Raw genomic sequence first — 13,970 nt, 5'->3', positions numbered from 1 at the left:
CAACGGATCAGATCTTTACTCTCGCAAGGATCCTGGAAGGAGCCTGGGAGTATGCCCAACCAGTCTACATGTGTTTGGTGGATCTGGAGAAGGCGTATGACCGGGTCCCCCGGGAGATACAGTGGGAAGTGCTGCGGGAGTATGGGGTGAGGGGGTCCCTTCTCAGGGCCATCCAATCTCTGTATGACCAGCATGTATGATCGGCAGTAAGTCAGACTCGTTCCAGGTGAGGGTTTTAGTATTCATGGACAGGATATTGTGGCGTAGTCGGGGCGGGGAGGGGTTGCAGTTTGGTGGGCTCACAATCTCATCGCTGCTCTTTGCGGATGATGTGGTCCGGATGGCATCATCGGTCTGTGACCTTCAGCACTCACTGGGTCGGTTTGCAGCCGAGTGTGAAGCGGCTGGGATGAGGATCAGCACCTCTAAATCTGAGGCCATGGTTCTCAGCAGGAAACCGATGGAGTGCCTTCTCCAGGCAGGGAATGAGTCCTTACCCCCAAGTGAAGGAGTTGAAATCCCTTGGAGTCTTGTTTGACTCCAGCGCTGTGGAGGAGGGTCCGGCAAAGCGAGACTACACAAAAAGAACATTTTAAAATGGCACTTCCTATTAAAGGCTGTCATGTACTGGGGATAGATGTATGCAATGTGCTTACGGTGTTAGCATATGTACATAATATGTATTTAATTGGTTTACAGCTATTATGTTGTGTTTTTAATCAGTGTATATTTTGGCTATTATTTTATTTTGTCTTGGATTTTATTTACGGAGGGGGTGATGGCGAGTGGGGGGGGTTCAGATGTGTCCATGTTGTGGGTTGTATGTTTTGTGTTAAAAAATAAATGTAAATCTTTAAATTAAAATAAAAGGTTGCTGACCTCTGGTTTACATTGACAAGAAACTAGAAAATTGCCAGTGTAATTCTTAAAATGCATCAAATGATGAAACCGTTATATTTTCATTGTAGATAAGGGAGGAGGCCAAGACCCTGGTGGTTCATCCGAGCCGGACAGCGGACCTCTGGCTGCGCAGACTGAAGCAGACGGTCTGGACGGCACTGAGGCTTTGCAGGACACCAACGAGGCGACAGGCGCTACCCCTGCCTCCCCCTCCAAGCAGCTGCCGGACCAGATCTCTTTCTTCAGCGGAAACCCGTCCGTGGAGATCGTCCATGGCATCATGCACCTCTACAAGACCAAGTGAGTCCCATCTCACATGTTTACTCATTGTTTCAGGCCTTGGCTGCATCTCATAACCCTGATTTGATCGCTCCTCGACTCCTCCTTCCTCGGCTGAATTGGAAGTTGGTCTGTCACTCCTTGGTGAAGGGCGTGTCAAAGCTCTTATTCCTGCCCCGAAGACCGAGCATTGAGGGCGGATCTCTGAGGAGCCATGAGCCAGGATGCGTAAGAGCAGCCTTCCTGGAAACTGTGCAGCCGAAGGCCCAAATGCTGATGAATTCACATGACGCTTTAGAGGACAGATCGTCTCATCCCTTTAAAACCCATTTTCTCGTTGCCTCTCTCCTCCCGTGATTTCCTCGCGTCTCTCCCATGCGTCCTCAATGGGAGGGACTAAGACACAAGGAAAGGCGGCAAGTGGAGAAGTCAAGGAGGTAATCCAAGGGCTATGAGATCCAACCTGTATCTGCTGTTTCAGTATGGCTGTTTTCTTTTGTAGCAAAATGACGTCACTGACAGAGGACGTAAGACGCAGCGCTATGGTGTGCATCCTGACTGTCCCCGCGACCATGACCAGCCATGACCTCATGAAGCTCTTGGCCCCTTTTAATGATGTCATGGAGCATATGAAGATCATAAGGGACCCGACCCCTAACCAGTACATGGTCCTGATTAAGTTCTGTACACAGGTAAGAGCATAATCATCCTACATTTTTTAGGTTATGTTTTTTTCTTTTTTTTAAACCTAAAACATTTTTAGTTTTTAGGAGGGAAGTGTTGTAAAACAATCGGATGATCTATGCTTATATATACTGTATATACATACATACACACACACACACACACACACACACATATATACTCTTTGTTGATCTCCTTTGGGAAATTACAATTTACACAGTTTTTGGCTTTCCTGTGGAAGTTTGTGCCTCTATTTCTGACTTTAGTCACCATCTGACTTGATGCTGCTTTTTTCCTTTTTTGCTTTTATCTCTTTCTTATTGTAGGCAGACGCAGACAGTTTTTACACAGCGTGTAATGGCCGCCAGTTCAACTCCATAGAGGACGCAGTGTGCCAAATGGTCTATGTGGAGCGGGCGGAGGTTATAAGGTCTGACGAGGTAAATGTACCCAAAAGAATAGATTTCCCAATTTATTCTTTCATTTTTTTACTGCCATTTGTAAGCTAAATGTCTTTTGGGTTTTTGTCGGACAAAACAAGACATTTGAACACGGCACCTTGGGCTTTTCTTTTTGACTACTTTATTATTTTGTCGACCAAACAACAAATTGATTAGTTGAGAAAGTAGTCGTCGGAATCATTAATGAAGATAACCATTTTTATCCAATGCCTCTCCCATTCTTTACTCTCTCCATTGGCTCCCGGTGGTTTTTGGAATCGACTTAAAGATTTTAATTTTTGTTTTTAAGGCCATTAATAGCTTGGCCCTGGCATATTTTTCCGATATTTTAACCCTTTGAATTTTTTGAAGTCCTAAGGTCGAGGTACAAACTGTGGGGGGATCGTGCTTTTGCAGTTGCTGCCTCGAGAACAGATTACCCCCTGACATTCAACCTATTACAGACTCTTTTTTTAAATTTACAATATGAAAACATATTTATTTAGAATGACTTCAAATACAATAAATAAAATAGTGGTATTTCCCTTTCTTCCTCCTGCTTTTATGTAACCTTTTCTGGTTTTACTGTACGTTATGTTTTTATTCTTGGTCCTTGATGTATTGCACTTTGAACACCTGCTGGTTGCAGTAAAGAGTTATAGAAATAAAAGTTGACTGATTGATGTCTACGGTGACCAATGTAACCAAAAACTGGTGCCGCAATATAGGAAGAAATGAGTGAAAACTGGTTACATTTGATCCTAAATAGTTTCCTTTCTCTTATCTCCTCCCCTTTTTCCTCTGACTCACTCTCCCCCCCACCCTCCCCCTCCCCCTAACCCTCCCTCCCCCCCCTCCTCAGGGAGCCAGTCTGCCGGTGATGGAGCTCACCGAGCTGCCAAAGTGCACCGTGTGCCTGGAGAGAATGGACGAGTCGGTTAACGGCATCCTCACCACTCTCTGCAACCACAGCTTTCACAGCCAGTGTCTCCAGCGGTGGGAAGATGCCTCGTGAGTTGTACACACACACACACACACACACACACACACACACACATACACACACACACACACTGGAATTACCACGCTGTACTGTGTTTCCTACGTGATGTTACCTTTCAAATGAGCTTATTTCTGACCTTTTTTCTACCTATGATCTGACTAAAACGCACTGCTGTCCATCTGCTTTGGGTTTATCTTAAGTGCTGACACTCCTACTGGATATATGCAACCGTTGGTGATATTTAGTGTAAATATAGGACTGGTTTACAACCTGGTATACAAAGGAACCTTCTCACTGATGACAGAATCCCATGCTCGGTGCTCTCTCACCTGATTCTTAGTCCACTGGTCATTTCTCCAGGCTTCATGTCACGGGATGTTTGTCTTTGTCCTCCTCTTTGCGTGTATTCTTCTGTTTCACAAAGGACCACTGAACACACACGTGTCACAATAGATGAATGTGTTTGGCTCTGTTTGCAGGTGTCCTGTGTGTAGATACTGTCAAACACCAGAACCAGTTGAAGAGAACAAGTGCTTTGAGTGTGGAGTGCAGGAGGTAACTGATATCAGTCTGCGTAGCTCTTTACCTGGTACTGGATCTGCTTCTGTAATTGATTTAGCTTTTAATTAACCTTTTTTTGCTCACCCCACATGCAATTTTTTCCCCTCTGTAGAACCTGTGGATTTGTTTGATCTGCGGCCACATCGGTTGTGGGCGCTACGTCAGCCGGCATGCCTATAAGCACTTTGAGGAAACGCAGCATACTTACGCTATGCAGCTCACCAACCACCGTGTTTGGGACTACGCAGGAGGTACAGGATTTTGTGTGGTTGTGACTGTGTGTGTGTGTGTGTGTGTGTGTGTGTGTGTGTTTGTGGGTGGGTGTGTGGGTTGGTGTGTGTAGATGAACAGGCATATGTTGCTAGTTAAGGGTGGTGATGGTGATTTGCAAGATTACATCTTTAAGAGCAAAAATATATGGCTATTAAAGCAGCATAAAGCACTTCTGGCCACTAGAGGGCAGAAGATAACCTTTTTTTAATTTTGTTTTTAATACTTTTTATTGATCTTCAGTGGGGAAATTACAATTACAAAAAAAATGTCACTCTGTTGTTAGAACACACTACACACAGGCCTGAAATACACACACATGCTCAGGTCCTATACGTGCACAAATGGGGAAATGTCAGAGAAAGGCGCCCCAAGCAGTTGGGGGGGCACAATGATAAAACAGTAAAAAGCAGCTAATCATCCTCAAGTTAAGGGTGCATTTTTGCCTTAATAAATTTATATTTCTTTCCTCAATATCAATTATCTGTTGACTAATTGATCTCATGCAATGGACCACCTTTAAACTCATGTTTGGGTACTCTTCGTTCCCCTAACCGACGAGCCCGTGGTGGTCTTTGTGGTTCTAGATAACTACGTGCACCGGCTGGTGGCCAGTAAGACCGACGGGAAGATGGTGCAGTACGAGTGCGAGGGAGACATCTGCCACGCTGAGAAAATTGACGGACTTCAACTGGAGGTAAGCACTTGCTTTCGATGCTTAGTTTGCTAAATCAACACAAAATGTATTAAATCATTCTCCATGTCTGCAGTACTCGTACCTGCTGACGAGTCAACTGGAGTCTCAGAGGATTTTCTGGGAGAATAAGATCGTTCATCTGGAGAAGGAGACCGCTGAGGAGGTACTGAGTGCTAGAAACAATACAGGCTTCAAGTCTTTTAAGTCTTTTAAGAAGTGTTCTTGCATCTTTTTCTGATTATTTTCTACACACACATGTCTTTTAACAGATAAACAACATGAAGGCCAAATTTAAGGAGACTCTGGAGCGTTGTGATAACTTGGAGCGACGGTTCGGAGAAATAAGCAAAGACAAGCAGGTCATAGAGAAGAAGTAAGACTGCCACTTTCGTTGTGTTACATTCATTTTTTTTGTCAATTACAGAGTTGAAGGTTGTCTAATCATATCAACATTTTCTTGTGAATATGACATTGATTCTAATTGTGTGAATTCTGATTCAGATTTTTTGGTTGTTTTTTGTTTTTTGGTTTGTTAGTATATTTGATATTTACTAAAACATCAATTCATGTTAAAGGTACACTTATCAGGTGGGAATAAAAACACAATGCTTGTCATTGTATGAGTCTGCACATACAATATTCTATGGTATTTGACCAAAAAAAGTACACTCCCTTTTCCAAGAAGTCCCTGGGGAAAAACCTCAACAGAATTCCCAGAATCTCATTCCCCAGAATTCAACCTTTTCTGGACAATAAAGCATACTGTAGGTCCTCAAGTGGGTTGGAACATCCTATGTGATTTAACTGGTATAAGAATTTCTGTGCAACAATAGACCTATTTCCAAGCAGACAGTTTGACATGTCAAAACAGGAAAAGACCAGGTTTAATTAACAAGTTATTAGATGGGTGTGACATTTCAGGGCTTTGGCATTGTGCACCCTGGTTCACATTGTTAAGATGATTTTATTTGAATGGTTAACTCAACTCCTCCAGCATGCGACACACGTGCTGCTGACAAATGACGTAGGATGTGCTGCGACGGAGGGAAAAAAACGAACTATTTTGTTAGTTTTTTTTATATAAGCTATTTTGTCAGTATGGGGGCCGATTAGGATCGGTGCACCCCTAGTAAACTGTAGTTCAGATTTTGTCGGGAGCTTGCCACCATACAGCTGATTCTGTGTTTGTGTGTTCAGGTGCACCCAGTTGAACAGTCGAGTCTTGAAGCTGACCCAGGAGCTGAAGGAGGAGCAGGAGATGAACCGCTGTCTGAGAGCCAATCAGGTGCAGCTGCAGGCCAAGCTGGCAGAGGAGGAACGCAAGGCGAAAGAGACCGGTGAGTGAGGAGATCACGATAACTGATAAATAAGTATTAATCGTTTTTAATAATTTTGCTAATCACCATCACAACACAAAGGGCCCTCCTACAGCACACTGTGGACTGGACACGGTAGCATGCTGGTTTCTTTTTCTCCATTTCTTTCTCTAGTACACACAATTTTCTTTGGTTCACTTTCTGTATATGGGTCGATGCACGCTCTTACCTAAAGTAGACCAAACTCGGAAGCACTTGGAAGTGAACAGAGACCCCTGTTTTAAAGCAGACCAGAGTTTGGTTGTTTGGTCCACACCAGAGTTTGAATGAGCTTTCACACCACCCCAAACGAGCCAGGTTCATTTTAAGCGGACCAAACAGCTCAGGTGCAAAAGCAACCTTACACTTTAAACTGTATAAATAAAGGACTTTTTCTCCGTGACTTTACCCGTATGTTTCTGACGTGAAGCTCAAAGTGCTGTACGTCATGAAGGGTGAGCTTAGCTATAAGAGGTTCAGCATTGGCTTCACTTCACTTTTCAGACCTGGAGGTTGCGGCTTGGTCAGGCTGAAGAATCCAGAGCATAAGGTATGCGCAGGAGGGATACACAACAGGAATTTGTTGAATGCTGTTAGACATTCAGAAAATATTCCTAGAGAGCAAAGGCCATATGTGCCTAAAGGTAGATGGATTATTTTGGTATCTGGGGCCGGCAGTAAGAAAGTACTTCCTCATTTATACAGTCATATTTGCATATCATAAACAAAGCGCTGCTGGAGGTAGACAGGACGTGGACAAAGTTAAAGGAAGACTTCATAGTAAAGTCATGTCTATTTATCGTCAGGTCGACAGTAAAAGATACTTTGTTAGGCGGCATAAATACTGACATTTCACGACTTTGCCTGAGGGCGATGTTAATGTCAGCATACACTAGAGATTTTAATGGAAATTTAAGGCCTATGGTTCAGACGTACCTGTATTTTTCCTTCAGCTATCAGGATGCGGAAAGTTAAAACAGATGTTCCACAACGCAGTTGCTCTCTGTTTATGTGGAAGAGACACACGCAGGTTGCGCCATTTAACTTCTTTTGATAAGAGGGATTTGAAAGTTTAACCCACAGCTTTTTTTTTTTTTTCTTCTTCTTCTTTAAAAACATTCCACACTGATAACCAAACAAATATAACCACAACTGTGTATACGCTGTCCTCTTGGAGTCAGTCTGAGCGCTGTGATCCCAAGTTTCCTGTTCACTTGCATTAACGTGTGATTTATTGAGTGTAGTCAGTGCTTAGTCCAGGGATGTTGTGGTTACACTGCTTGCTTGGTTTAGCTGACTCAGGTTAAGTGAACACTTGTGTGAATAAGTCCATGCTGTGTCTGTTGCATTGCACGGAAGATATTTAGATATGTCTTACTACAAAGCTGAGCAAGGTTACTTGTTCTGGGCAGCACGTGGAAATCCATTATTCTTTCATTTAAAAGCTAAAGTGTCATATCAGAACTTTCCTAACAAAGCAGCTTCACCAAGTTGGCTCTTCCTCTGTGTCACCATCTAAATAAAGCTTAAGTGATTATGGTTTTATGGTTATATTGTTATATTATATTATTACATGTGGCACTTTGTAGTTTGACTTATTTGAAGCAAATGTATTACTTCCATGTGATTGTGCCAACGGTCACACCAAAATCGTGAAATTTAAAAAAAAGTTTTTGACGACATCGTTTTGAATGGACGGCCGAGGTCCACCTTCACTGGGAGGTGAGGCGTGGGTGGGGGTGAGATTGCTTCATTTCTCTGGTTCTGGCTCCACAGAGACCAGTTTTGGTAGTTTACACTGCGATGCTGGAGTTGCATATTCAAAAGATTTTACTCTAGAACCTGGTTTCAAACCTGGTTTCAAACCTGGTTTCAAAAGTTTTCGTTTGCAGGCCCCCAAAACCCCGTTGTTGTGTAAACGAAGGGTCAGAACGTAAAAGTACTTTTGCATCATTCCTCCTTGGTTGAATGCACTTATTGGAAGTCGCTTTGGATAAAAGCGTCAGCTAAATTAAGATAATGTTAAAAACAAGTGTTAAAAAATCAGATGACGATCTGTATGCTGCAGTTTTGCCAATAACATCCGTACAGTAAGACCGGATTAACATCCATGCGATGTGACATGGCAGCTACAGAGTTATTGATTGCTTCAGCCGCTTCTCTTTATGTATTTTGGAGCATTTCCCTGAAAGTCTACGCCACTTCACCAGTTGGAGTATTTCACCATCTTGGGTTTAGCCCAGAAGCACAGGATGTAAGTACTACTTCTCCTCGGGCACCACGGCTCACACTACTCTGTTTTTACAGCCTGGATATTCAACATCTGACAGTTCAGGTCCACCGGTGCTTAAATGGCTGTCTGTTGTTTAGATGGTTTACACTAACTCACCTGTAGGTATAGGTATTTTTGATTTAATGCATGTTTAATTATCATTTATGCTTGTATGTTTCTGCTCTCTTTGCACAGCCTTTCTAATCTGTATGTAAGCCTAAATGTTTATTTAAGTCACTTTTACAGACAGGATGTTCACACAGCTGTGTGGTGGTCACACCCCTGAGGCTAGCTGTGACATACATCAGCATATTTCTCGTAGGTTCCACTCTACAGTAACATTTGACCCATTTTAGAAAGTAAAAATAAAGAAAATCAATATGTGGCCGCTCAATGTTGATATTGTGGTGAGTCGCCACAAATATATCAAAGTATGGGCGTAGTATATACATTCTATTGCACATTTAAGTGTTGTAAAGCAAATAGTTTTCACTATTGTCTTGGGTTTACAAGTTAAGGGAGCTGCACATCCATCAGTCATTTTACTAATGTGCCAAATGATAATGTAACTACGTGAATCTGCAGCTCCTCTCGGCTTTTACAGAGCTTTACAGCGAGTTTCAGCCCTTTGTCTGTCGGGTCCACAACTTGACTGTTTTGCTTATCTCCCAGCGCTCTCATAGCAACATTTTCAGAGAAAAAGATGCAAAAAGCCACTGAACACTACCTGCTCAGCAGCAAACAGCAGACAGACTCGGTTTGGGACCAGCTGGTGAACATAGTGGAGCATTTAGCAGCTAAAGAGACAGACACTTCCCTCAGGCGTCGGTAGAGACAAAAACAACTGAAAGACAGAGAATAATGGACTGACATTCATCAGGTGACACACACACACAAAGACTCCTGATGAATCACCATGTTGCACTGTGACTGCCGGATGTAGAAAATTAACAACTTTTTGCTAACAAGTTCAGCATATCCTCTTAAAATGTGATGGTAGTTTTATTCTCCATCTGTAAAAGTTCAATTCAAATAACTTTTATTTGTCTCCGAGTTGAAATTAAAAGGCACAAAGAGTAACACTTTAAGGACAATTCACAGATACGGTACGTAGCAAGTATGTCTTCTCCCTTACAGTCTACTTACCGCCTGTTTATTGTCTATTGTGTCCCTGTAGGTGAATGTAAGGACGAGGCAATAGCGGAACTGAAGGAGCAGCTGAGAGACGTGATGTTTTATCTGGAAACGCAGCAGCAGATTGAACACCTCCCCCCGGAGGCCCGCAGTGAAATCCAGGAGGGACAGATCAACATCGGAGCCAGCCCGTCGGACGACGCCGGCGCCGGCCCGTCCTCCGCCAGGGGCAGGAGAGGCCGGGGCAGGAAGAGGAAGTAGGCCGCAGGTTTTAAGGTCTACTGGGACATGCTAGAAACTTTCGCAGCCTCTCGGCGTGGCCACGTGGCTGAGCTTTGTCCTTTTCGTTCACACGCGTCTCCGTTGTTGTGGTTCCCCAGAAAGCACTCGGAGGAGAAATAAAGACTTGACGCTTATCCTCTCGAAGAACGATTAAATAGGGATGAGATTTACCTGCACAATTTCCCACCTTTTACTTAATGTGGCTTCCACAGGAAGAAAGGTGGAACATGGTGGTGGATTGGTCAGCCATTTAAAGGCAACACTTGTTTGTGGTTTGTTAAGTATATTTTTCATCAGTGTGATGTAAATATATTCAGGTATTTCCAAATCTAAAAAAAAAATTATCTTTTTTTTGGTCATAAGCGGCATTTATTTGATCAAAATTATTATGTTCAGTGTTCCCCAGTTTAATACCGTGTAATAGTTGACATCTTTACATTTCTTCAAAACAAAGTGTTGTTCTTTTACATTGTGAGAGATTTGGCAAAGCAAAGCTGGTACAAGAATGTTTTCTTTGTGTAAAGGAAGCTTGTGTTTTTCCTAAATCATTTTCAGCTGGACTCTATTCTTCAGTAAAATGTGCGCCCCCCCCCCCTCCCCCCAAACGTTATTTCTCTTTACTTTTCCAAAACTAACACTGAACACTACTCAGGATGATAAAGATTAACAGAGATGGAGGAAATTCGTTGATTTGCCACGTTGCTTTTTGTCCCTTATCCGTGCAGTTTATCGCTGTTGGAAAGTCCAGGGACAGCAGCCAGCGCATGCCCACTGACGGGAAGCCTTTTGGGGAGGAGCAGGAAGCATGCTCACCCTTTACCATCTAGGTCAGTGATTCCCAAGCAGGAGGGCGTGTTCCACAGGGGGAAATTCATTCATTGAAATGTATTGAACAAGAATTCTGATACAGGATATAAAAACCCTCTAATCCAGACTCCAGCAATACAAAACAAATATCTATCTATCTATCTATCTATCTATCTATCTATCTATCTATCTATCTATCTATCTATCTATCTATCTATCTATCTATCTATCAATAGCTATGTATATAGATATATAGATATATACACAGTACAGGCCAAAAGTTTTGACAAACCTTGTCATTCAATGCGTTTCCTTTTATTTTCATGACTATTTACGTTGTAGATGGCTGACCGGTTTTATAAATCATCCGTTACACCTTTTAACAGGCAAAATGCAACCTATTCTTCAAAGAATTCATTGAAGGGGAACGCACGACTTCTTCTGAAAGCTTGCTCTAAGATTTTATCATTATTCTTTTATGATTATCAGTTTTATGATCACACCACATGATCACATTATTACCAATTATTACAGTCAAGGCCATAACAATATGTGTAGATGTGTCGCATAAAAGATCCCTGGTCAGGCCTTTCTAAAAAATATGTTCCAAAGATAATTTTTAAAAGAACTACATAGTGTGAGTTACATAGTCATGCAGCAAATACATTCTATAGTTTATATATTACATCAAGATACATTTACTGCACAGAGTGTGAAAAAACTCTTTTCAGATAGGCAAGTTCTAGGGTAAAGTTTTAAAGAATTCCTTCGTCTCACACCTATTGCTCCAAAACTGGAAGATGAGCTCAACTGTTACATCATATATTAAGTAATATATTAATTATATTAATACCACTGTTTTTACCAAGAAGTACATAAAAGGGTTGTGAAATACTGTAGCCCCACTATAAACTATAAAAATAGGATTTATGATTTGGATTTTGCAGATCAAGGGAAAACTTTAGCATATTTCTGATCATTCCTCCCACCTACCCGAGTCTGCTGAACTAGTTTGTGACATTTACTCAAGTACTGTACTAAAGTACTATTTTGTGGTACTTGTACTTTAGGTGAGTATTTACATTTTTTGCTACTTCTTTAAACTTATATTCCACAATAAATCTGTGGAAAATATATTATACTTTCACTCCAGTTGTAGTAACTTGTCACTTTACAGAATACAATTCTACATACAGAACATGTGGTCATTATATAATACATGATACATGGTTAGAGTTAGCGCTGCAACAATAAAGTTGACTGAGAGAAAACAAATCAGCAGCTATCGATAATGTATTCATTGTTTCTTTTATTAGGTAAAGTATCCAAACATTATTTTCTAATTTTGGACTTTTAGTCGGACAAAACAAGAAATTGAATGGCCTCACTTTGGGAAAACAATCAATTAATCAAGAAAAATTGCAGATGAATCCATTACGAATATAGCGAATATAAGAATATATTAGTTTCAGCACTAGTTATAAAGGGTTATTGTAAAGAAATAGTTAGCAGCAACATTTAAAGCATCTTACGTTTTAGTGCATCTGTAATGAATAGAAAGCTGCACTGGTACTTTTACTTTGGATACTTTTAAGGCAAGGCATTATTTGTGTAGCACTTTTCAGCAGCAGTGCAATTCAAAGTACTTTACATAAAACATCAAACACATTATTAAAAATTATATATAAAAAATCTGTACACATAATGCAAAAATTAAGAACAGTAAATAAAAGTTAAAAACAATATAAAAGAAATGTGATTAAAATCAGGTTGAATACCAGAATAAAAGACACAAAGTCACAGTACAGCGCAAATTATTAAACAGACAATATCGATGTGGAAGATCTTCAGCCCTTAAATAAGTAAATTTAGCTGCAATTTTTTTATTTAACCAGGTAGGCCGTTGAGAATCTCATTTGCAACGGCAACCTGGCAAAGAATAAAGCATAAACGTGCAAGACAACATACAATTTTACATTCAGTACAACACAAAACTACAATAGGCAACATAAACACAGAAGAAATACAAAGCCTGCACACAGTATAGTTCAATATTCAGTTAGTGAGGCAGATCAGTAGAAGTGCAACAATTGTTTTTTTAAGATTATTTGTGGGGCTTTTTTCAGCCTTTAATTTTTGACAGAAAGAAGGGGAATCAAAATCAGAAATACTTTATTGATCCCCAAAGGGAAATTCTGTGTCGCAGTTGCATAAATAGACATGCAGGAAATCATCACAGGTCGGATTCAAACCCCAGACCTCTGCGTCGAGGCATAAAACTCTTAAAAGTGCGTGTGCGCCTGCTCTACCACTGAACCAACCTGGCCACAGAAGTGCAACAATTGTATGACAACAACGGTGTGAAGAATAACCGTTGTACCAAAGTAGGCTTTTGGCTGCAGGACTTTTACTTGTGTTGCAGTATTTCTACAGCTTAGTATTGCTTCTTTCGCTAAAGTTACAGATCCATATACTTCTTCCACCACAAGCAAGCTAAAAAGTGGGGAAGCGCTGATCCAGGTCATGCCTGTACATCTGTCCTCAACTAGATTCTAAGCACTGATCATATTTTGAAAACATTGGAGAGATCAATATCACTTTAGAGGTACAACCCTGATCCAGATGTGCATGTGTAGATGAAGCAACAGGTGGCGCTTTTCACTCTTTGAATGTATTTGAGCATTCATTACTTAGGGAACACCTTTTATTCATGTGAGAGTGTTAGATGGACCCGAGGGGCCTTAATTCAGAACTCTTGTGTTTTTATTAATTGGCTCATAAGGTCATTTACACTCGACGGGTAGAAAAAGGAGATTCACTTTTACCTGACAACCCTTTATAAAAACATATTTGCTTTCTTTAGTTAGCAGAGATGAACGATACCAGTTAGCTTAGCTTAGCATAAAGACTGGAAGCAGGGGGGAACAGCTAGCATGGCACTGTCACTGTCTCCTTGTGTTTCTGATCTTTGTGCTAATATGCTAAGCTAACCATCTCATGCTTCAAAATAAACAGACTGATATGAGAGTGGGATCGATCTTCTCCTCGGCACGAAAACAAGCGTTTATCCCAAAATTGCTGAACTGTTCCTTTAATAAAGAGGAGAGTGGGGAAAGTCAGCAGAAACCGAGCTGGAGTTTATATCCCGTGTGCCAGAGAGCATCTGGCACTTTACACGCAACTTTGTTTTCAGAAAAGTGTTTTTTAGTTTCTTAGTATAGTCTGTGCTGTTACATTGTGTGTGTGTGTGTGTGTGTGTGTGTGTGTGTGTGTGTGTGTGTGTGTG

At 41.3% G+C, this 13,970-nt stretch overlaps 1 protein-coding gene across 1 annotated transcript in view; it reads left to right on the top strand.

The window, feature by feature from the left end:
• brap (BRCA1 associated protein) overlaps positions 1 to 10,557 on the top strand; it is a 12,487-nt gene extending 1,930 nt beyond the window's left edge. Inside the window, exons 3-13 of the mRNA XM_032539166.1 lie at positions 969 to 1,200; positions 1,682 to 1,871; positions 2,190 to 2,303; positions 3,166 to 3,314; positions 3,786 to 3,861; positions 3,980 to 4,118; positions 4,725 to 4,834; positions 4,908 to 4,997; positions 5,104 to 5,207; positions 6,032 to 6,171; positions 9,639 to 10,557. Coding sequence (XP_032395057.1) covers positions 969 to 1,200; positions 1,682 to 1,871; positions 2,190 to 2,303; positions 3,166 to 3,314; positions 3,786 to 3,861; positions 3,980 to 4,118; positions 4,725 to 4,834; positions 4,908 to 4,997; positions 5,104 to 5,207; positions 6,032 to 6,171; positions 9,639 to 9,856 — 1,562 coding nt within the window. The 3' untranslated portion in view covers positions 9,857 to 10,557. The remainder of the gene's footprint in view (positions 1 to 968; positions 1,201 to 1,681; positions 1,872 to 2,189; positions 2,304 to 3,165; positions 3,315 to 3,785; positions 3,862 to 3,979; positions 4,119 to 4,724; positions 4,835 to 4,907; positions 4,998 to 5,103; positions 5,208 to 6,031; positions 6,172 to 9,638) is intronic.
• The last annotated feature ends 3,413 nt before the right edge of the window (positions 10,558 to 13,970 follow it).

This window comes from Etheostoma spectabile, chromosome 16, assembly GCF_008692095.1.
Source record: "Etheostoma spectabile isolate EspeVRDwgs_2016 chromosome 16, UIUC_Espe_1.0, whole genome shotgun sequence".
Taxonomy (NCBI): domain Eukaryota; kingdom Metazoa; phylum Chordata; class Actinopteri; order Perciformes; family Percidae; genus Etheostoma; species Etheostoma spectabile.
Note: the sequence above shows the minus strand (reverse complement) of the source record. Positions and strands in the feature narration are given on the sequence as shown.